The sequence below is a fragment of the Falco peregrinus genome, chromosome 15 (assembly GCF_023634155.1).
Source record: "Falco peregrinus isolate bFalPer1 chromosome 15, bFalPer1.pri, whole genome shotgun sequence".
Classification (NCBI taxonomy): domain Eukaryota; kingdom Metazoa; phylum Chordata; class Aves; order Falconiformes; family Falconidae; genus Falco; species Falco peregrinus.
Window position 1 is genome coordinate 6,620,090 of NC_073735.1, and position 23,446 is coordinate 6,643,535.

At 45.1% G+C, this 23,446-nt stretch overlaps 1 protein-coding gene across 8 annotated transcripts in view; it reads left to right on the top strand.

Annotated features, from left to right (window-relative positions):
* NCAM1 (neural cell adhesion molecule 1) overlaps nucleotides 1-23,446 on the top strand; it is a 150,657-nt gene that overhangs the window by 108,650 nt on the left and 18,561 nt on the right. For 5 of the 8 annotated variants that reach the window (XM_027790350.2, XM_055819351.1, XM_055819353.1 and 2 more), the window contains 2 exons: nucleotides 18,917-19,041; nucleotides 20,893-21,073. In XM_027790350.2, the coding sequence (XP_027646151.1) occupies nucleotides 18,917-19,041; nucleotides 20,893-21,073 (306 nt within the window). Of the gene's footprint in view, nucleotides 1-910; nucleotides 926-18,916; nucleotides 19,042-20,892; nucleotides 21,074-23,446 lie in introns of all 8 variants that reach the window. The other 3 variants (XM_055819348.1, XM_055819349.1, XM_055819350.1) reach the window with 1 other exon arrangement.

The window sequence follows — 23,446 nt, forward strand, 5'->3', positions numbered from 1 at the left end:
TGAGAAGGGCATCGGTCATAGAGGGTGTAATGCCATCGTTGCAAGGCAGGGTTTTTGCAAATCAGAAATTAAGAGGTTCAGCACAGGCCATGAGCTGTGGAAGGGGGGTTTCTCTGCAAATCACCGCCTTAAGATGCCCCTGCAGCATGTAAGGTGATTTCCACAGCCTCTTGTCCACTTTACTTGGGTAATCTTCCACTCCAATGGCAGGATGCTCTGCTGTGGACCAACGCTTTCCCTCCTGTTTCAACCAGGATCAAAAGAGGCAAGAATTAAAAGCGAGGGAGTTATTCAAGGCAGGAAGGAGAGAAAGAAGGGAACAAAAGCACAGAGTGGGTAGGGGAGATGTGACAAAAGCAGGCAGGGGAGAGGTGGTCTCTTATCCTTGTACACAGCCTCATCCAAGTATTGGTATCTATTCCACTGCCCGCAGCCCCGGGGGCTGCTCTTTCCCCTTCTCCTTGCATTTATATCTGCAGCCCGTTCTTCCCACCATCGCACCCATACTGGTGTACCTGTTTTGTAGCTCTTCGGAAACCACTGTGCGGGACCTCCCGAATTCAGAGCCAGCAATATCCTAGCCCGTGCCTGTGCATGCTTTGAGGTGCTATGAGCTGTGCATGGTCGTGATTTTTGTGCCTCGTCAGGACTGCTGAGCACACGGGGCAGTAAACGCGCCGTGTTGTGTGGGAATCCCAGCCCTGTGCAGTAAGCCAGCCCTCACAACCCATGTCCAGCGTGACCTATCCCACTCCCTAGGGTTGGATTTCAGGCAGCTGGTGGTATTTTGATTTTCCAGCTCCATGTTCTCTAGCTCCCCTTCTCACCTCTTCTACATGTTATTTTTTTTTTTGTGCGTCTATCTCTGTATTTTCTTTTTGTCTGTGTTCCATCCATGGAAAAACTGCAGGCATCCCTCACTCACGTAAGTGCCTCTCTGCATTTCTTTCACTCTCTTTTTACATTTCTAGAGTCTTCCTCTAACATACATAACATTAGCTTTTAATCTAGTACCTTTTTCCTCTCAGGCTCTCTAGAAATGAACTGGTACTGTCCATTTCCTAACAAGACTGACACTAGGATAGTCAACCTACGATGGGTAATGCTGCTTTGTTTAGAGCAGAATTAAGGGTTAACATCTTTGTATTTATTGTAAAGCATGCAATTCAAATATTTAACTTAGTGGTCGTCTAATAATAGCTTGCTGACTACAGAGTGGAGTAATGGAAGGCTTTGTGTTTATGAATGGCTTAAAAATTCTCAAATTTTAATGAAATATAGATAATTCAGGGAAAAAAAAAAGAAAACAGGAGAAAGTTTTAGCTAAACTGCAGGTCTGGTTCAGACCAATTAAGAGCCAACCAAAAACTTCAGAATTTTGAAATAATTTCACAATTTTGAAAGGAAAAACTTTAAGAAAAAAGTCATGGTTTTGGCCACTTTTTACCATTAGTAGTCTGTGGACAGTCTTCCAGCACTTGTGTAGGTTGTATACACAAATAAATAAGTGACCCTCATACTAAATAAAAAATGCATGTTTCCCCCTTCCCAATGTAAAATGAGTTAGAGAGATGTGCTGGGTGTGTTTAATTGTCAGTTGGGTTCAGCGAAACATTGTATGCTCCACAGCTTTGTGCATTTCACATCAGAGTTAATCAACGGCAGCTAAAAGAAACCTCTTTATCTAAGCGAGCATTATTCTGTTTATTAAAGTATGTGTCCTTGTGGTGAACTCTCGTTATTCCCAAGACTGCATGGGCAAGCTTTATGAAGCTGCTGTCACATTCTTTGAGATTTCTGAAGCTGAAGTAAAAAAAGGAAAGTGTGGGTTTTGTTTGGTTGTGGTTTTTTGTTTTGTCGTTTGTTTTTTTTTTTTTTTATGAAAGCTTGGACTTAGTGGATCACTAACAGGGTGAGTGAATCAATAGTCAAAGTGGGTGGAGGAACGGACAGATGGATAGACGGAATTGCAAATTGCAGTCGTTACAAAGAGTCAGCCAGGAGACATGATTCCAGAACATAGGTGCAGTCTGTTGCCTAAAATTGTTTGGAGCCTGTTAATTTCAGTAGAATTAATATATCCCTTACATCAAGTTGATTGTGGTTAGTATTGTAACTATCAGGCAGATACTTTGGTGGGCCCAAACTGGATGCGGTCAGCAATACACAAGGGAGACAAGGGCTTAGGTATTCAGTCTCTGTGCAGATCAGTACCACAGGAAAAGGGAAAAGATCCAATTAAGAAGAGAGGAAAAAGAACATTAAAAGCTTTGTTTCAGCCACATCGACAGATCTGTCTGCCAAGCCTCATGTTCATCACTTGGGGACAGGTACGTGGCTTTGAAGAACGTTAAAACGTGCTTCTAGTAGAGTTTTTTTTTTGCTTTTTTTTTTTTTTTTTTTTGATGTGGCAATTAGCTATCCATCAGTCTGTAGTCCTTAACTCTGCTTCCTTGTAGGGTAAGTTCCAGTTCTTTTTCTCTTCTTTGTGGGCTGTAATATTTTTTCCATTTGCAAATTAAATTCTGCTGATGCTCCTTCAAGCACATTTCTGCCTTGCAGCTGTGGTCCTTCTGAGCATTCGGTTCTCTCATTCTTTCTCTGCTCTCTGGGGTTCTCGAAGCCTGTCTGAGATCATGAACTTGGTCGCAGCAATGGTGAAGAGATTGTTGGCACGACAGAAATGCCTTTTTTCATCTGTGCTGGAATCCCAGTGTCACAATATTACCTGTTTGTGGGCAAAGTCAAAATCAGGAAGAAGCTGTGTGTCCCCTAATCTGGTGTGATTTGAAGATCACGGAAACGTTTCAGAAATTTTACAGGAAAGAATATAAAATCTGTGGATACCAGCCGAGGCTGCATTTTCAAACTAACCAAAGCAACTAGTTTTCCTTGCCCGATTATTTAAAGTTTCTAATTGAACGTGAAAACGGACACCATTGTTAATGCCTGCTGGGATGTCTGTAGTTATTTTGGTTATTATTTTTTTTCCCTCAATAAGCAAACAGTACTTTCTTTCTTGTTGGAGGCACATGAAGGCCCAAGTAATTAGTGAGAATGATGTAGTATACTAGCACAGATGAAAATTGTGGCGTTGGGAGGATATCTGTCTAACTTGACCTGAGTTTGTATTTTCATCCCAACAATTTGCTGGTTTTCTGCATTTCCTTTTCCTTATAAATCTGAAGACGAACAAAGGCTGCACGCAGACCTTGTGAATGGTTTCTTTTTGAGCCCCAGCTGTTTCCTGCTGTTGATAAACCACGAGTGTGTGTGTGTGTGTGGTGTGTTTGGTTTTGATATCAAAATATCTTCATGTAAAATAAACAAACAAACAAAAAAAGCCACCAAAAAAACCAAACCAACAGAACAACACTAAAATAATCCCGAAATTCCACCAGGTTCTAAAGTGGCAGTAGGAGTTAGCGATAGCCTTCCCCAAAACAGTAGCCACGCAGGCTGTGTTGTGCTGCCATACACACAGTGCTGGCCAGCATCTCTGCTGGCCCCAAACGGTACTGGGTTGAACTGGGAACACTGGTGAGCAGTGGTGTGTCTGTGTTACAAGAAAGGTGGTTTAAAGCCAGAACTCACAGTGGATCCAAAACACGGGTCTGGCAAAGTGTGTTTGCTCTGCTTGAGCTCCATGTCCAGAAAGGCTTGATCTGACAAAATCTTATCAGTTTGGTTTTTAAGTTTCTATCCTTTGACAGTATTTTACAGGAATCAACTCCCCTCCTCACCTTCCTTTCTCTTTCTTTAGCAAGTACTGCTGCACCCACCTCCTGTTTAGCAGAGAGTGAGTATGGTAGCAGAGGCTGTTGTCTTTGTGCCACTTTGCTCTGCATGCATCTCCTCACCGAGTGTGGTGCAGCCTGCCTAACATCCTTGGGTGCTTTCCTTCTTTTCTGTGTGTGTATATACAGACCTGTTCTTTTTTTAATTTTCTTTTTTCCCCCTGAATGAAAACTGAATCTTCTGGTAAAGCATCTACCGATAAGCGTAAGTTTGATTTCCAGGACGGAGAAGAGCCACAGGCAGCTCCCAGGTCTGCTGGACTCACGGAAGGAGAGAGATTAAGGAGAGAGATGTAGAGGGAGACCCTGCCGGTGTGAAACCTCGTTGTTGTCACTGGCCTTTGCCATTAAGATTTCTGATCAGTTTGTGTTCCATTCTTGGGGACATCTCATGGGGTATGTTCAGCTCCTGTGGTGCGAAGCTGAATTTCCTGAAATCCACTTAGCACAGCAAATAAAAAGTTTGGTTTCTCAGCTAAATAGAGCAGAAGATGCTGAAGTGATCAGCAGGGAATGGCTTGTGCTTCCCTAAGCCTGTTACTGAGACACGTTCTGGAGCTGTAGAAGAAAACTCATTTCTTTATACCCAGTTTCATCTTTTTTTTTTTTTTTCAATCTGCATAATCAGACTTAGGCTGCAAATTGTGTGAGCGCCTGTCCTGTTCCCCCCTCACACCAGCAGCACAGATACCACCATGGGAGGAAAAGGAGTTCATAGAAGCATAGAACACCTCAAGTTGGAAGGGACCCATAAGGTTCATCACGTCCAGCTCCCTGCTCCTCGCAGGACCACCTAAAACTAAACCATGACTAAGAGCATCATCCAGATGCTCCTTGAGCTCTGCCAGGCTTGGTGCTGTGAACACTCCCCTGGGGAGCCTGCTCCTGTGACCAACCACCCTTTTGGTAACAAACCTTTTCCTAACGTCCAGTCTGAGCTTCCCCTGATGCAGCTTCATTCCATTTCCTTGTGTCCTCTCACCGGTCACCAGAGGGAGGAGATCAGCACCTCCCCTGCCACTGCCCGCTGTGAGGAGGTTCTAGACTGTGACGGAGGCATCCCTCAGCCTTCTGCAAGCTGAACAAGGCAAGTGTTCGCTTGTGTTTGCTCAGCCGCTCCTTGTAAGTCTTGCTCTGGGGAGCTTTCATCATCTTGGTCACCCTCCTCTAGACACTCCAACCCAACCCCCAGATCTCTTGCTGCGGGGCTGCTCTCCAGCTTCTCGGGGTGCCCCATGTACCCCTCTCTGTAGCTGTAGTTCTCTGCCTGATCATAAAGACATGACAGTGACAATTCTTCTGTTTTTCAAGATGATCTGTAGAATAGTAGAGAAATCCCTCACGGCTTGTCTCCCATGCTGCATTCTTCCCATGGCTTTTGGAAGGAGGGACAGCATCTTTGTTCTTCTATCCTGGTAATCCTTCTAGTCAGTGCTGGTACGGGCTGCCTTTGCTCCTGGGAGCGGGGTGCTTAGCAGGATTCCCAAGGGATTTTCAGTCAGCTTCTCTTCAAACTGCCTTCTTTCTCAGGAGTGCTCACACCTTGTTGGGCTGTTACATTTTTTATTTTTTTTTTTTTTTCCTCCTCTGCCTTACCCTGGCCCTAGCGCATGGAGGTGAGAGAGAACAGAATGGTGTACCCAGAGGGTAGGTTCCCGCTGTACCCAGAGGGTAGGTTCTCATTCATTAGTCCTTGCTCCTTTGTCTTCTGTCGTTGGGCAAAAGCTAGCGATGGGGAGCTGTTCTGGAGGGCACCCCAGGAATTCTGTTACTTAATGGACCGGCAACATGTGAACTGAGGTTGCTGTTTGGCCCAAAAGCTGGCAAAAATGCTGCAGCTGTCTCTGATATTGGATTCAGAGCTTCAAAACTCCGGGGGATGAGCACAGGCAGCTGCAGGTTGCCGCAGGAGCCGTGTGGTGCCGATGGGCTCCCTGGCACCGGCAGGGACCTGCAGCTGGCGGCACAGCAATCCCTGCGGAGGGGCTTGCGAAGCGGCAGCGCGGTGTTTGCAGCCTCTTCAGGTAACACACATCTGCCGTAAGGATTCAGTATTATTCCCACTCTCTTCTCGTTAGACCTCCTGTCTCTCCTTTCTGTCTCCTCTGCCTCTTATAACTTATTTTCACAGTATGCTTCACCTTTACATGTCCTATCCATCCTTCGTGTTTCCATAGCAACTCAGCCTCTCGCTGAATCCGAAAGCTCGGAGCCACCAAGTGAGTAGATGGGAACTGCTCCCCTTTGGTCCAGAGTGCTGTTTGTTATGCTGTAGCCTGTCTATCGAGGGAATTAAAGCTCTGTACTGCATTATTTTGGTGCCTGTTAACCAACAATCTGGCATTAATGCGTTGTGTGAGCATGTAGCTGTTAAGAACCCAGCATGGTACCACTCTTCCTCCTCTCCCTGTTGTCCTACCAAGCATGCAGTAACAAATAAAATACAAGATTTAGAAGAAACACGGAGGGGGAGAAAGAAGGAAGAAAAAAAAAAAAAAAGAAATTTAAATGGTCATTTCCAAAATGAATGTTTCCCTTTCACATTTTCCATTAATGATTTTATTGTTAAAGCTGCCTTTGCAACAGGGATGTGGACTAAATCTTATTGCTGCCCTGCCTTGCTCCATTTTCTGTGAATTTAGGGAGAGGCAGTTGATAACTACAGCTGCAGGAGGTGGAATATCTTACAGGAGAGAGGACTGTGGGGAGGGGGAGCGTTGCCCCATCCTCCACTGCTGCCCTGCCTGCATTAAAAGGGTCTTAAGGCTTCACAAGAAGTCCTTGGGAATTGGATTCAGGTTCCCTCCGTTCTGTCTCAGCACCTTGTTGGCTGGATGGCCATTGCTGGTGAGGCTGGGTCAGGTACGCGGGTGCTCCCATCCACGCTGGATCCGAGCAGTCTGAGGAAAAACAGCTAAACCTTGTGTTAGTTCTTTTGTACGTAAAAAACCCACAACGTTTTGCAGTGTCGGTTTTAGACTAGCTGTTAATCCAGTGACACACTTTCCTGATACTGAGTGGGTGTATCAAATGTGTGATTTTGATCCCTACTTGTAGAATTATCACCAATCACATACCGATAAGAAAGCCAAGCAGACATTGCAACACAGTCCTGTAAAACAAAAGAAAAACACTTAAGGAAGATATAGGTTTGTGTGGCGCATATGTGTGTTTTGAGCAACTAATCGTTTCTAGAAAGCGAAACACTTTTCTTTTGATTTACAATAATAAAATGTATGTGTTTCTGTGAACATGGTCTTTATAAGTAAAGACCTGTGTGTTTACCTGTAGTGTGTTAGAAATGGTTCATCGCTTCTAAATGGAAAATACTAAAAGCACGAAGTGTGTGATTATTTTGTGGCTTGGGATGGAGGGAGAGGATAATACGGTTAGTCTTAGAACTATCAAAGGAATTAAAAAAAAAAAAAATTATTACTGCATTTATGACTGGCACATTCCGTGGTCTCGCATGTCGCATGAAATGTCTTTTTATCTGCTAGTGACCACAACGAACGCTTTCCTTCCTGCAGAGTTTTTCACATACACAACATGCCAAACGGTAACCCCTGGCACATCTGAAGTGGTGCTGACTCTGTGCTGCTGAAGGGAACTTCCAATTCAAATCAGATTTGGAGGGTGGGGTGGAGAGGGCGAAGGGTGGGGGAAAGGTGGCAACCAGCAGGTCTGCTAATGATCTTTTATTTTATTTCTTAGGAGGCAGAGACTCCATTGTGGCTGTTCATATGCAGGGCTAGGAGATAGCCTTGCTTGTGAGGGAAAATGTTGTGATAATGTTTTTCAGAGCATTCTTGGCTCCATAAAAAGAATGGGTCTTTCTACCCAGAAAAGTTAACTAGATCTAGTTCATGATAAACATTTTCCACCCTTTTTTGTTTGGTTGGGGTGCGCGCGCGCGTGCGTGTGTGTGTGTGTGTGTTGTGGGGATATTTAGGTTTTTTTAAGGGTAAAAGTTTGGATTTTCACCGACATTCAAGTTCAGGCTCCGAAGGGAAGCAGTTCTGACCTCTCGCTGCCTCGTTGTTGTTTGCGTACACAGTGAATTTGTGCAAAGAGCAGACACATTTGTTTTGTATGCCGAGTTGTTGTGCAGCGTATGGATATTCTGCAGGTACAACAGCATCAAAGAGCATCAGCACAAGGCAGGTGCTCTTATAACTTTGCATCATTTAATTATTGATGCTGCTGCTGAATGATCTTGTGTCTTACCCTAACTGAACCTCAGTGGTTAATGAGTGAAACCAAGAGTAATTAGAAATTGAGAGCTGCTCTGCAGCATCATGAAGTCAGGAAAGCGAACAATGGGTCTGATTGAAGCCTAATGAAGCTGAAGAGAGTTTCTTCACTGACTTTAGTGAGTTTTTGACTTTATGTGATCAGTAACATATGGGAGATTGTCTATAGTCATGTAAGAGGTTTAGGAACATGTATCTCCTTTTGACTTAATCCACTTAGGTTGCTCAGATAAATAGGTCTGTATCGGTGGCAGTAATGAAGTTTTTCTTGCAGCTGTCTCCGCTGTGGAATCTGTTCTGCATAGCAATATTTGATGTCACTTGCAAAAGGCGGGGTTTTTTTCAGCTGAGGTACTAATTCGGGTCCTTCTCCCATCCAGTCTCCTGGTTTTCCAAAATCTGTAGGAATTTTTGTCATATTGACTAGATACTGGCCAAGAGATTCAAAAGTTGCAGGATTAGGGAGGTGAAGAAACTGAGCAAGAGACATGCCAGTTGGAAGCCAAGTGCTGGTTTGGTTTTTTTTCTATAAAATCTTGCAGAGTGCATCCAGTCTATTCAAAATAGGTGGCAGTCATGGGGAAAAGGTCACATGGGCATTCCAAGGAGCTGGCGCCTCCTTTTGCTTTGGAATTTCTTTCCCCAAGAAGCGGGTCTGGCCACCCAGTATTTGTTATAATAAGACATGTGGGGAGGGGAGCCTATTTACGTAAAAAGTGAAAGTTTGATAGCCGCTGTTCATGACATTCATTTGTCTTTCACACCCCTTTTCTTTTTCCTTTCCCTTTCACTCCTTCCAGAGTTACCAGCAGTAAGATGTGTATATTCTCTGCCACTGCCTGTGTCCAACCAGACCCCAAGAGCTAGCATTGCAGTGCCTCAGGGCAAACCGTGCTGAGGTCCCTGTCTCCAAAGGAATTTAATGTTCAGAGACAACTCTAACCTAAGATCTAGCTAGCTATGGAGTTAGGGAGAAGCATTTTCACTGAACAGACAAAACTGCATCTCTCCTTTGCTTTTAAAAAATACGGTCTGCAAGTAAGCTGGTCAATGGTCCATATCTTCCTTAACAAGCCCTGACAGTAACAGTAGCTATAAAAGAAATTTTATCAGGTTCCTTGGTCCAGTTGTCCTGAGAGAGACCGAGCTGGCCGTGAAAGCCCTTGTGTTTTCAGATCCATCCAAGTACTGCCTGTGAACAGAAGCTGCATGTACCAGGGCTGCCTCCCTCCTGTCAGCCCCAAGGAACCACTCTTCTGGCCACCTGACTTCTACCCATGGCAATAGGATGAAATTCAAGGTTTTAAGCTACAGACAGTATTTCCAAATGTCTTCTGTGTCTCGGAAGCCTCATCCAAAGTAGCTTTTGGGTATATTTATATGGCCAATTTTGCCCTTGATCTTTAACTAAAACTTTCTCTCAGGAGCAAGCGGTCCGAAAGGCAACTTCTCTTGCCTGTTTTTAAGTCTCATGTTATATTAAGCTAACTGGGTATTTGGCAGTCTGTTTCCTCATGAGCAGAAGACACTGAATGCCTTTCCAGGCATTCTCACAGTACCTCTTAAACTTCCCTCCTTCCTTATACACCTGCCTAGAGTTCCATGAGTCTGCGTTTGTAACTAGAGCCAGTGGGTTGAAAGCTTAGGCATAACAAAGCGATTTTACATTTTGTACCATCAGTTCTTTCCTCAGTAATGGTATGTCCTTAATCTTGCCAGATAGAAGCACCCAAAAGATTTAAGGGTTTAATCTCTTTACATCAAATTAACAGGGAAGTACCAGAGCCCTGTGAAGTAGCCTCATTAAGATGAGACAGAGGAATGATCATGAAAAATGCAAGTTATAAAGTAGATAGTAATTTATGAAAGGAAGCAGAGCATGGAGTTAGTGGTGTCCTCCAGTTCTACAACTGATTTTTTTTTTATTTTTATTTTTCATTCCCCTGTCATACAGCCTGCATACTTTTTCATCTCTTTCAGCAGTAGCTGTCTTCCTTGTGCCATCTTTGTAATTAATTTCCGGCGCAGAGCACTTCATCCCTCTCCTCGTTGACAGAAAAAAAAACCCTTGCACACATGAAATCATCAGCGTAATTCATTGTATGTGACTCATGCCATTCCTTGAATCTTCAGGCTGAATGCGTTGGACGGAGCTTGTGCACCCTGAGTGAGAACTGTCAGTCTGACCAAATTCTGCTTGCAGCTCTTTGATCGAAAGCTCTGTCCTCGGAAATGTATACAGATAGTAGATATTTCTCTTTTCCAGCTGTTATTGTTGTTGATATTTAGGAAGACATGTGTTTCTGCAGAGGGGAGAACGCATCAGTACGAAATGCCAAGGTTTGTCTTCACTGAACCGTGTGGGCTCTGATTTTGACCGTTTCCCCTCTGCTGCCTGGACTGTTTCTGAATAACCATGTGTCTTCCCTTTTTCTTTCCAACAGTCTTGTGGACTCCTTCAGCTGTCCCAGCTCTGGCGCACACCCTGCAATAATTTTTGTTTCTTCTTTGACTTGGTATTAATAAGCAGTGATGCGGCTGTGCCTAACACTCCCCCAGGGCTTTCCGTGGTTTAATACTCTTTGTATTTCCAGGCGGTTTTACTGTCTCCCCAGTGTTTCTGATATATACTGGCTAATTTAATTTTGTTTCTGTTTGATTTAGTCTGTAATTCTGTTGTTGATTTTTTTCCCTTGCCCATTGTTTACATCAGTTTTTTAATTTTTTTGTATTTTTCATGTGACCTCCTCCACTTTCCTTTCAACCAATCATGTGCGTGCGTATCATGTGACTTTGTCATGTGGCTTGCATGGTGCTGATGATGTCGTCCACGCTGGGGAACAGAAGGTAAAATACTTTGTTCTGATTGGTTGCCTAGATTTGGGGTGAGGATGCCCCTCTGGTCGCTGGCCAGGGGCCTCCAAATTCCATCACTCCAAAATCCCTCTGCCAGCCTTTTGGAGAATCGCTCACCGCTGTCTGCGTCTGAAGAGCTCAGCTTCAGCCTTCCGTACTGAGTTGGAAAAAACTTGGGGAAAAAAAACCCACCAAACGAAACCCAAGACAAAACCCATGCGGCTCAGTCATTTGCTTCTTTCACTGGCAGCGTGCCACAGCAGCGTCCTGGTGAGGTTCTGTCCTCTCCCTGGCATGAACACCAAGTGGCCACAACCCTTTGCCCTTCAGGCAGCTGTTTGGCGGGAGACTGTGGGTAAGATGCGCAGAAAATGCGCACACCCTATCTCCTCTCGCTTTAGCAGCATTTTGACCCTACACAGTATGTGTATATATATATATATACACAGTGTATTTCTATATAGATAGACACAAACATTCACACTGTACGTATTTCGTAGCCTATCAAAAGGATCCAAAATTCCCTCTCTCTGAAATTTAGTTATTGGTAAGCGTGCCACATTACGATTTAAGAAAGAATTATTTTTTTATCACGAGTAAAACTTTAACTTAGCTAGAGTGGGAACTGTCTTTTTACGAAGTGGCATATTTAGGCGCACACAGAGGACGTGACGGGAGCTAGACTTCGCACAATTTGCATCAGAAGCACCGTGGCACCTTTCTTGCCAGCGCACCTCATCCCTCCCGCACAGGGTCTCAGAGCCTGGCAAGGGATTTAATCTGAACTCATTTACCAGCAACAGCTACAGTAGCTGGTGATCTCCATGAAATCAAGAAGAAAATGACTGACCCTTGTGGCTTGTGGAGATGGAATCAGTCTCCAAGAAAAGTGTGTGGTAGTGAAAGCAATTTCTCCAACACTGTGATTTTTACAGCTTCACTTAATACACTGTGCATAATCTAAAGGGAGGGGGGGAGGGAAACTCCTGCTTTTCTGCTTCCCCAACTAAACAAATAATTTTGAAAACCTGGAAGCAATTGGCTTTTTTCAAGCTATGATTTCTGAAAGCACCTTATCGTCTTGGACCACCATCAGGAAGGGATTTAGGCTGGGGTTTGCCAGGAAAACAAAACTAACACCAGTAACCTTCCCACGTGACTGCATGCATAGAAGCAGCCCCTCTTCCCCTAGTCTCTTCCCTCTCTGGTCAAAATCCAGGAGGATTGGAGACTTGGTTGTCTCGTTTTTGCATGTTCTTCTGGTTTTGTTCCTTATTTTTGATTGTCGATGTTTGCTTCTCTTGTGTGCATTCTGAAGACTCCCTACCTATTCTTTCTCACCCGTGTATATTTACCACTCGTGGAGATTTTCCATAGGTATGGCTGATGTTCATTTCAAATTGTGACACTGTAAGTCACAATCTCGTCCTATTTACATGATGGTCAAAGATTGCAGAAATCAGCTGCTTCCTCGTTCATGTGTTGCAGATATTACCACAGATTTCGGTTGGATTCTCTAAGCACAGCAAGGATGCAGGATCTTTCCTTAGAGCCAGCTAGGCGAGGATTTAATCTCCTGGTCTATTATGTAGTAACCGATTTGAGCTGCTTTTCAAAGGTGGGCAGGAGGAACACACTTGGTGGGAGTGGAGAAGAGATGTGAGGAAAGGTCTCTGTCAGTGACGCTGCTGTCACTTCTGGGGTCCAGCACACACTCGGTGCCCAGTGACTGGGGAAAAGTTTGTGCTGCTTTTTCATATTCTCTTCTCTCCCCATCTCGAGTTTTTACTACAGCTGCATCCAGCCCTGGTGCTTGTGGCACTCCCTGAAAACCAGATAATTAAAAACAGTTAGCTGCTTCTGAAATCCAGCTACATCAGACTCATATTAGATCAAGGAAGCACTTGAATATAAATTAAACAACAGTGAAAGGATTCCAGGAAACATTTATGGCTTCCCTGCAGCAGGAGATTATTGGTGCTAATGGCTTAGCAGGAGTGGATAAAAAATAATTTGAAAATGTAATGGCTCAGAGCACTGTCCTTGGCTACCCTCACATCACATGCAGGAGCTAACAAGTTGGGATTTGGGCTTCAGGAACCTGCAGAACTGTCTCTCGTTTCAAGTACAGTTGGTCAGGTTCATTGTGAGTTACATCTGAAGCCCAAAGAAATGGGTCTCTGAGCTTAACGCTGGATTGCCAGTGATGTGTACCCTGAGAGCACAGTGCCGTAATAAGTAACGCTTCACGTCGTGTGTGTACTGCCCTGTGTTCTTATCAGAGCGAAGCGCTGGCTTCTTCCTTTCTTAAAGTTACAGGCTTGGCTGCTGGAGAAGAAAGACCATGCAGTAACGCTCAGGTGACTCCTGGGACCTGCACTGTAATCCAGTACAGCGCAGCAGCTGGGCGGCCCCCGTGGGAAGCAGCAAAACGATTGTGCTGCTGCTTAGAAAGAGAAGAGCTGCAATGCTGGAGCCACCTAGTCCCAGTGCCTTGTGTTTTGCACTGGCCAGCAAGATGTTTCTGGCCTAAAATCTGATATTAGACAAACCAATGCAGCAGGAGTCTTTCCTGATGTCATCATTTTTCTTGAGAATCCAGCCATAAGGAATGTGGCGAGGGATCTGGGCAGACGAGTGGTGAAGAGCTTGAGTGGTTGTTATTTTTTCATGCAGCTCTTTGTGGTTGTAAAGATAAAAAAAAAGAAGAGTTAATGGAAAGAAAAAGTGAGTTCCCAGAGCCACAGAAGATGTGAGAGCAGAAGCAGACCTAGTTTCCTAAAAGGCACTGAGAGATTGAAGGCTGTCTAATTCACAGCTCGTCTTTCTGGGCAGCGGTGCCTTTGGAAGAGCCAATACAGAGCAGATGAAGTGCCTTTCAAAATACAGGGCTTCCTGAGCACTCCGTTCCGTTCCAGAGAAGGCTTGCTCAGAAGTAGTTTAAATGGCAAGCAGCAGGCCGTGTGCTGTGCGCATCTATTAGCTTTTATCCAAAGTAAGGCACCTATTTGATTTGCTTTTTTCCGTTGCTGAAGAGCGTCCTATGGGTGAGGTTTAAATCGGTGGAAGTGGTCGATTCTATTGATGTCGGGTGGCTGAAACCTGTGAACTAGCTCTTCGAGCAAAATCCATCCCATTTCCCAAGGAGAGTAAAGCGCACACAGTCCTGGAAATCTAAATTACTTGTCTTCTGCCCTACAGGGGCCTCCGCTGGCAGCAGCTGATGCTCTCGCTGCTGGGCTGGATGAGGTGCCACCTGGCTCAGGCATGATCGCTCGTGTTGTTGCACTGTAGAGTGAAAGCACAAGATCCTGCATCCCTCCTTCTGCAGCAGAGTGAATTCTGAGCAGATAGGTGTTTGTAAAATGGTTGCACAGCAGAGCTCTGGCATGCTTGGAGCTGCCTGCTCTCAGCAAGCCAAGTAGCAGCATCACAAGGCGCGTTCCTTAGGGACCCCACGTTTTATGGGTGGAGTAGGCAGATTTCTGCAATACGCCCGGTCATCTCTGTAAATGGGAGACCCCAGGCATGTAGCACACCTTTGTAATGCACTTTTGCTTTTCAGCCCCCATCCTGTAGGGAGGATGCATGTTCTGTGAGCATGAGTTTCTACTCTAACCTCCTGACGACAACCTTTTCTCTTCAGCTACTGACATTATGACTCCTTAGAGGGATGCTGATTCTGCTGGACTAAACTTTTCCCACTAAACTTCTTCCTCCTTTGTTTGAAACTACACACTAACCCATTTTTAATTTTACAGCTCTGTATCTGGATTGCATCTGCCTGCTTAAGAGAAATTAAATGCTATGTATTTCTGGAGAGAAAACTGAAGTATTCTTCACCAGGGCTTGCGCTGCTATACCTGTTGGGTCTCAGCCATTGGGAGCGGTCCGTATTCTCCGATCTGGAGAGGATGTTCCTCAGGGCAGGAGTGCATTTAAACTACTGGGGAAGGAAGGAATCGGGGAACTGGGCAATTCAGAGTCAAGCAAAGTTTCAGCAGAGAGGGCAGTTAATCATTGGAATGGCTGTGTATAAGGTACAGCAGCACCTCTGACATTTAAAATACCTCAAGAATGAGCATCTTTCCAAAGGATGTTCCGTCAAATTTAGTCTTGAGCAATTTTCCCTTGCTCAATCACAGGGAAAAAAATTCTAGCCTGTGTTAGATAAGAGGTCAGATACTGTAAGTACAGTGTTACCACTTCAGGATCTCTTTACTCATTATTAATTATCCCTCTGAGGTGAGGATGAGAAAGACTACAGAGGAGATGTTGATCTTGCACTGTCTAGTTATCAGTGAAGCCATTCATCAAGTCCACCAGAAATATGGCAATAGTTAAGCATTGCTGCTCATAAATGTTTCGGCAGTGTCAAGTGTCTCAGTGTCCAGCAAAATAAGTAGCTTCGAACACCCCAGCCCCAGCTGTTACTTGGAGTTAGTTTCTTGTGTGAAAAAATGATAAGACATCTTATTCTGGTTTCATTTAATTATCAGTTAGTAGTCATGACGCAATTATTGCAGTAATAGCTTCTTCAACTCAAATTGACTCAATAGTCCAAGCCAGTCACCTTTGGAGTGGTATTTTTCTTCTAGGACCGAGGAAAGAAAAAAAACATATGTAATTGCTTGCTTAAACTGGTGTTTTCAATATGCCTAGGTGAGGTACTTCTGCTCACCTAGAACTTGCCTGTTCCCATTTAATTTTCAATCCACAGTGCGCTAATGAATTATGGATGCTGAAAGCCTTTGTAATTCCAGGAGAAACGTGGGCTGGGAAGGGCTTTTCAAATACGCAGCCTCCATTAGTTGGCAGTAAAGATAAAAATCCACCCATTTGTCTCTACAGTAGATGGCAAATGTGGTCAGCAGTTAAACACAAAATTCTCTTGCCCTTTCTCAAGACCCGAGTGGCCCTGTACTGTGTGAACCAGGAGGAGTCCAGAGGAGCGCGTGGCACCTCTTGTGCCACGAACAGGCAGAACTGCTGCCGTGTGCTGCCTGCCTCAAGCCGCAGCGAGAGCTCCCTGCAGGGGCAGCTGCCTGGTCACCTTGAGAGCGCTAGTGCTGTATTTCCAGGGTACAGTCACTGAGAAACCTGTCACGGGGTGGAACACGGCTCTTGAGTGCCCAGCTGGTTTCGTGGGAGTCTTCTAATGGGGTTAGGCAGAGGCAAGGATTTGGAAAAGAAAAGTGTAACAGGGGAAAAAGGAGCAGTAACTAAGAGAAGTTACTGTGTTGTGAAACACAAATATGTGTATCTCACATCAAAAAGCTTTGTGTGTCCATGGATTGTGATGACCTTGGAACAGTTGGTATATTGGAGCATGCAAGAAAATCAAACAAATCTTAAATGACTGTTTCAGTCTAGGTCTTGCAGTTTTCTCATTGATGTTTCACCAAAGCAAATGTGCTGGAATTCTTTCTTTGGAGGGGGAGGGGGAAGGGCTTCACATTACTTCTGAAGATCAACTTTGAAAGATATTGGAAGATTAACCTTTCTCTGGCCAGTCAGAAATGCATGTGCCCTCCATTAGTAGCTGACTACAAATCCAGGCAGAACAGATTTAGAATTGAGAATGGTTTTGGGGTTGTAAGAAAGTCTCGTGACTGATGTTATCCTTCAGAGTTGATCTTCATAAAACTACTGGATTATTACTTCCTTTCGCTTTTAGTATAATGCATCAGAACTAAGTACTTTTAAAGGTCTCATGCTAGGCAACAGGCTGAGCTTTTTAAAAGTCACAAACGTTACTTCAGTGTCCCGGTTTTGTTCTCATTTGGTTACGTTCAGGCTCTTAGATGGCGAATGGCACCGTTGCAGAGTTTGGGTATAGTTCTCTTTGGGTTGCATCCTGAACTGGATCATCTTGCCGTTGTATTTCAGCACGCTGGTGTGTCGGTGAGCATGTGTTCAGGAAAGCCTACTGTCCAAACCGCAAGTGGCACTGCAAGCAAAGGCAGAGGTGCTTTAGCAGAGCTGTAGGTCAATCAAGCTGGAACGTTAAAGCATGTGCACAGCATTAGCAAACCTGTGGAAATGTTTGCGGCTGCAAACATTGGGGAAGTATTTAGATTCAAGGTGCACAGCGAAACACAGGATGTGCATTGTCCGTTGTATTCGTTGTATATAAATTTCCTGTAGTCAGTTCTAAATGAGCTATTCACCACTCAGACGAATAAATAGAAATACTACTAAAATGCATAAAATGTGCATAACTGCGGGTAAACAGAGGTGGAGGAATTTTTTGCTTTTTAACATTCAACCGCCTTAATTGTTACATAAAATACCTGTAAGAATGAGGACCCTGCAATGAGACCAGCCAGCAGCCTGTAGTTAATCTCAGGAGTTTGCTGGATTTGCCAACTGCAGCTGATCTGTAAGTTTTAACTTGCAAATAGTTGCAGTATTGGTTTTGTTCAGCTCACCCATAAAGCAGCCAGGCAGAACAGCTTCCAGAGGGCAGCAGCTGAAACGGTCAGAAGTTCTGAAGAAGCTTTTAAACCCAGAATTGGTGGCTTAAGCACTTAGACTACATCACGGAGATGCTACTAAAAAAGTCATTAAAACAACCTAGGAAGCTTCAGCAAGATTTCTGATAAATTTTGTCAGGTCCTAATGGCTGACCAGCATTTAAACTCCTGGGACACTTCAGGGCTGTGGAGATACTAGTTGCAGCTCCTGCCTCAGACGAGCGTTGGCACAGGAGAACCGAAGCCTTGCTTGCCTTTGCGTAAAACGGAGCAAAGCGAGCATCCAGGCACCGGCAGAAAGTCAGCAGGATCGGAGCTCTCCTGGTCTGTGTCACTTCTGAAAAGAGACCAGGGCTCTTCTGTCGCTGATGTTCTTTTGCTAATTTGATACTTAACGTTGTTGGGGGCAGGAGGTTGGTTGGTCGGTGGGTTTCTTTTCCCGCAAAACCACAGAAACGGGTAATAATGCCTCTTGCACAGTAAATTCTGTCAGAGCACGTTGCAAACAGTTATCGCTGGGGTAACACAAAAGCAGAAGGAGGAGGCACACGTCTGCTGAGCAATTTGCTGCGGTACTTCTGAACTGGGAACGTTGGGGGGTGGAAATACATAATCGGACGATCTGTGGATTTGACTTTTGGTAGGAGAGATGTGATAATAAAGGTGCAAGAGGGAAGTACTGGAGTTGGGGTTGGGGAACCACCCCCTGCAGATCGTGTCTGCAGGTTATGGAGGAACTGGCCAGAAAAAGCAGTTGTAGAGGCGTGGTGGGAAAGGTGTAGCTGCAAATCGGTGTGACGTGCAGAGGCAAATGACAGCTCAGTTTTCTGCTGATGCCAGGGCTGCAAATTGGAATATGATAGCTTTTTCTTTTAAAAGTGGTTATTACAGGAGAGTGAAGGAGTCTGGTTCTCTCCAGCCTGTATTCATTGTCATTAGTTATACCCGTGCAAGCTGACTGGAAAGCCGTGCTGGTGTGGTTCAGTACCATTTTTTCCACACTCGTCTAAGTGAGCTCACCAGTGAGTCTCCGGTCCAGCAGCTGTAAAACCTAAACAGCATTCAAAGTGCAGACACAGGTCTGTATGACAAGCGTAATGTCCCTTTTCAACGATGCTCTTCCTATCTACATTTCACAGGAGCAGCCTGCCCGTTTGCCACGTGCCCTATTTTCCAGCGGTTTCACGTCAGTGTTTTACAAAAAACGCAAGGAGCCAGTTGTTGCTCTAGAATGTTCTTGGAGAAGGGTGGGATCTTTTTCATTCAGCCTCTGACTCCATTCCGGCACACACAAAACCAGTAACTTGTATCAGTGAAAACAAACCACCAAATGCAAGAAATACTTGGGTCTTGCAAATGTTTGTACCCTAGGCACACGGGGGCCTCTGTGGCTGGGTCGGAGTGAGGCTGGTACCCTGGCAGCTGAGCGTAACGAAGTGTTTTTCTGATTCTGATGAGTACTTTTTCCCTAATGTTTTGGTGTTGATTATTTATTTATTTATTGCAAATAAACATAAATCCACCGTTGTTTCAGGGGAACCCAGCGCGCCCAAACTGGAAGGTCAGATGGGAGAAGACGGAAACTCCATTAAAGTGAATGTTATCAAGCAGGATGATGGTGGCTCCCCAATAAGACATTATCTGATCAAATACAAAGCTGTAAGTACGACCGACACTCAAGCCTGGTTGGTATTTGGCCTGCTCAGTCCTGAGGCTTCACTGTGTAGACAGAGAACCCTGACGCTCAGATCTTGTAGGCAGGCCAGCACGGGAACACGTGCTAAGCAGGGGTGGTGGGAGTGTGTGGGGTGTGAGACATGACGTGCACAGAAGCAACAACAAAGTCTTTGTCTCCTTTTCTTTCCCTTTGACTGTGAAAGGTTATTTCTCCGTGCTGTCTTCCGTAGAATTGTGAGCGTATGGTAATCACAGGGACGTAGTAGTGTTTCATATCCTGTGCTTCTGAGATGGGATGGCCAGCAACAGCTTGAATAGCCTGGGGATAGAGGTTTGTAGTGTAGAGCACTGCCCACCTTCAGACACGTATCTAATCATAATTCCCACTGGTCATTGGAACTGCTGTCTTTGATTGAGTAATGGGGGCTTCGATAACGACTCAGGTAATTGGATAAGACAATCCATGTAGTCAGTATAGACACAGATCAAGTGAGAGGTGCTATTGGAAGCAGTTCCCCTTTAGGCAGAACTTAATCAGCTCTCATTGTAAATTACCCAGGACTGCGAAATGCATGATTCTCAGAGCAAAACATCTAGCCCTAGTCTTGAGAGGGAACATCTATGGGATGAGCAGCTAGTATTGTTGCAAGCTGAACGTGGCCCTTGTTTTGTGCTAGGTGGTTTTTGATGGTTGTTTCCTACAAAAGAACACCCAGTCAGAGAGATTGCCTAGCACATCGCTGAGGGATGGTCAATGAGAATACGAAGCTCTTCAGGGCAGCAGAAAGAATGCCAGAAGTTTTTGAAGCTTATTTTTTCCTGTTGTCTGCACGCTTTTTCTCAGTCTTAATACACCTGGGAGCAGCTCAGCGGTACCAGTGTGTTTGAGCTGAGATACAGAAGCTTTCCAGCTGTTAAGAAAGCAGGACACTTTCTCAGTGGCTGAGGCTGGCAGATGTGGTGCTGAACCAATCCCATATTGCTGTTAGTAAGTTTTCTTTATATGCTACAAATGAACAGTCCTTAGAATCAAGTCACAGAGCAGACTTTGCACCGTGGTCTAGAAATCCCAAGAATATTTGTTAGGACCATCTTTTTGTGCATTTTAGGTTACTTAGCCCTTCTTAGAGCGGGGAGAGTCTTTGGAATGTCAAAAGGACAATCTAGTGTCACAGAACCACAAAATTCCAGCAGAGATGGAAAAGTGTTAGCTCTCTCCAGTCTCAGAAAACTGCCCAAGACTCTCTCAAAGTACCTTGGCAGCAGGATTTTCAAATTCATCTGGGTGAGATGTACATCCGGATTGCCTGAAACTGAGTAGGAATTATCAAAGCTCCTAGTTGCGTGTGCCTCTTAACATCTCCCCAAAGGGTGCAGAGTAGAAGGGCAGTGGTGAGCTGGGCCAGGCTTGTGTTAAGGGGTAAGTCTCTGTCTCTCAGATGATTTCAGTTCAGCGTGCTGAGACATGAAAGGACACAAAGTGCTGTGCAGGGCAGAGACATAGAGGAGTTGCAGCTTTTCCCCTCTGAAGTGGAGGTGGTCTAGGGATGTGGCAGAGATGAGAGGAAGAACTGAGGGGTTTTCTTCAGGTATGGTAACACTGCAGGAAATGATTCTGAGCAGGAAAGAGGCTGCTTCAGTGCCTCTTGGCCTCTCCACGTGGAGCCCGCAGCACGCGATGTTTTGCACCCCCCAGTTAGCTGAGGAGCGTGTGCTTCTGTAGAAACCTCCCCACTTTCCCCGTTTGTTAGTCAGGCGTTACAGCGTTCTCCAAGCTGGCTACTAATGTGCTGTGTGCTTTGCATCCCTGCCTGTCATCTCGCTGCGCTGCAGAAGCATTCCTCAGAATGGAAACCAGAGATCAGACTCCCGTCTGGCAGTGACCACGTCATGCTCAAGTCCCTGGACTGGAATGCGGAGTATGAGGTTTATGTGATAGCTGAAAACCAGCAAGGGAAGTCCAAACCAGCTCACTATGCTTTCCGAACTTCTGCTCAGCCTACTGTCATCCCAGGTACAGCAGTCATAAGCTTTACCATTGTTTTCTGCTTCCAATTAATGCAACGGTGCTGCATCCTTTAATGTGCCTGAGTAACCCTGACAACTTGCTTGCTTAAAGCCATTATCACAATTGGTTACCCATCCAAAGCTTAGTTTTTGCCGTGTACATACCTGTACTGTAGTCTGTGTTACAGTATGTACAGCATTAGCAGTACACCGTTAGGAATGCTACGTGACAAATCCTTGTCTGACTGTTTACAGGGAATGTTGGCTTTTTGTATCAGGGTAACAGGATTGCTGGGTGAGAAAAACAGTGGATAGAAAACGCTTTCTGAAACCAGAAAGTGGGATTCCCATTTTAAATTAAAGCAAAAGAGACCATTCAGATCTCCGGGGCGATGCTTTTCACAATGCAGATTTCCCTTCCAAATCTGCTTTGGGCTCGCTTACTGCTCATTTGTCCATCCAGCTCAGCCTCTGGAGAAATAAAGGCATAAGGAATTTGCTAGCGGTTGGAAGGGGAAGAGGTTAAAATCTTTCTCTGAAGGCTTTTTGTGAAATGAAATGGAGACCAAATTAGAGTCATTTTAAAACAGCACTGTTTTAATGTTGGGTAGGGCATTAGGAAAAAGTAAACTAAATTAGCATTAGAATGCTGCTGGAAACTCTTGATTCAGACAGACTGTACTTAGTAGTGTGCTTAAAAAGTAAGACAGAAGCACAAATGCTGCAAAAAACAGAGCCTGTCAGCTGAGATGCTAGGAATTTTGCAGTTTGCCGGAGGGACAGTAGTAGTGTAGTGCACATGCGAAAAAAAGTGGACGGGGGGGACCCTCCAAACAAGCAAAATCTCAAGGCTGAAATTGCTGGACTACTGTAAATTAAAGTTCTGATTAGTTAAAGGCAGATGGGCAAACTTTGAAGCCGAGCTGTGTCAGGCAAGTTCTCACTGCACAGCCAAGAATTAGGCATGTTCATGCCAGGATTGGTGCTGACGGTCCATATTGAAGGGAGCGATTGGATTTCATTCTGTCTTCTAGTTTGTTAACTCGGTCTCGTGTTTTTCTTCAGAGCAACTAGAGAGTTTCCTCCAGTCCTTCCCTCGCGCTGCGATTTTAATCCTTGGTCTGCCCCCGCTGCGCCCACTCCTGTCGGGAGGGAACAGCTGGGACCCTGTGCGGTTCGCATGCCGAAACTCCACCTGATCAGGCCAGATACTGTTCTTAAGCGTACAAATGAGTGACCGAGTCGGCTGGGGCTTGCAAAATGTGCATGGTAGGGAGGATGAGGATAGGGAGGAGGAGGGAAATGGGGCAAAAGAGCAATTGGGATGCGTGTTTGAACAAGGCTGTAGTTTTGGGTGGAAGGACCTTCAGTAACTCATTAAGCAACTTACTCTGATTCTCATTTTCAACAGCTCTAATACTTACTACCCTCACATATTTGAAGGACAACTGTGACTGATGTGGCAGGAGAAAGTGAGGGTAATTTGGCAATTACGTTACATAATTGTGCGTTACGGTCAGTTCAGTGTTGAACAGTCCAGTGCGGTAGGCTGGGAGCAGCAGAAAGTGGTTCCTTTGCACCGTGACGTATCTCCCCAGGGAGGGTTGCAAGTACTGGTGAGGCTTCCTGTGCCTCTACAGCCCTTTGCGTGCAACCATTGCTGCCTTCCTGTGCTGATGTTCTCTTTTAGCCTTCATTACTCGCCCAATGGGACAACAGAGCTACCTGGGGCAACTGGGATGTCTCACACGGGCGCATTAGCAAATTCTAAGAGTGCTGTTGCCTTTGGAATACGGTGTTCATACTGCCATGTCCCATGGCAATGGGGGGAGCAACAAGCGCAGATGCCACTGAGCCCTATAAATCCAACAGTAACATGGGCAGGAACCCTCTAAAAATGAGAAAAGGAAATTAAAAAAAAGAGGGGCGGGGAAAAAAAAAAGCCCAGGTTGTTATCACAGGTATAATTTCTTTGGCCTCTCTGAAGTTATTCCTCAGTCTGGCATGCAGCGTAGGAGGAATAAGGATTTGGGGCTGATGCTCAAACGTTGCATATGGAAATGTCTGTCGGAAGCTCTTTGGGAAGCTGTCTTTTCGGAGTGCAAATTTGCAGCAGGATTGACCCAACAGATGGACGCGGTTGGACCTCAGCAGGGATGTGCTCTGGTTCAGGGGCAGGTAGAGCAGTGACATGGTTACTGCTGGCTGTGCTGGATTTGTGACTGTGTCTCTAGGGTTTCGGCACTGCGTAGAGGACTTTGTTTCTATTAGGCCTTCCAAGGTGTTTGTTTCCAGACTCTTTGGTTCCCTGAGTTGATCCCTGAACTAATAACATCGGGGAAAATATTTCCAGGGGGCAGGCTAGGTTTTCCCGACACGC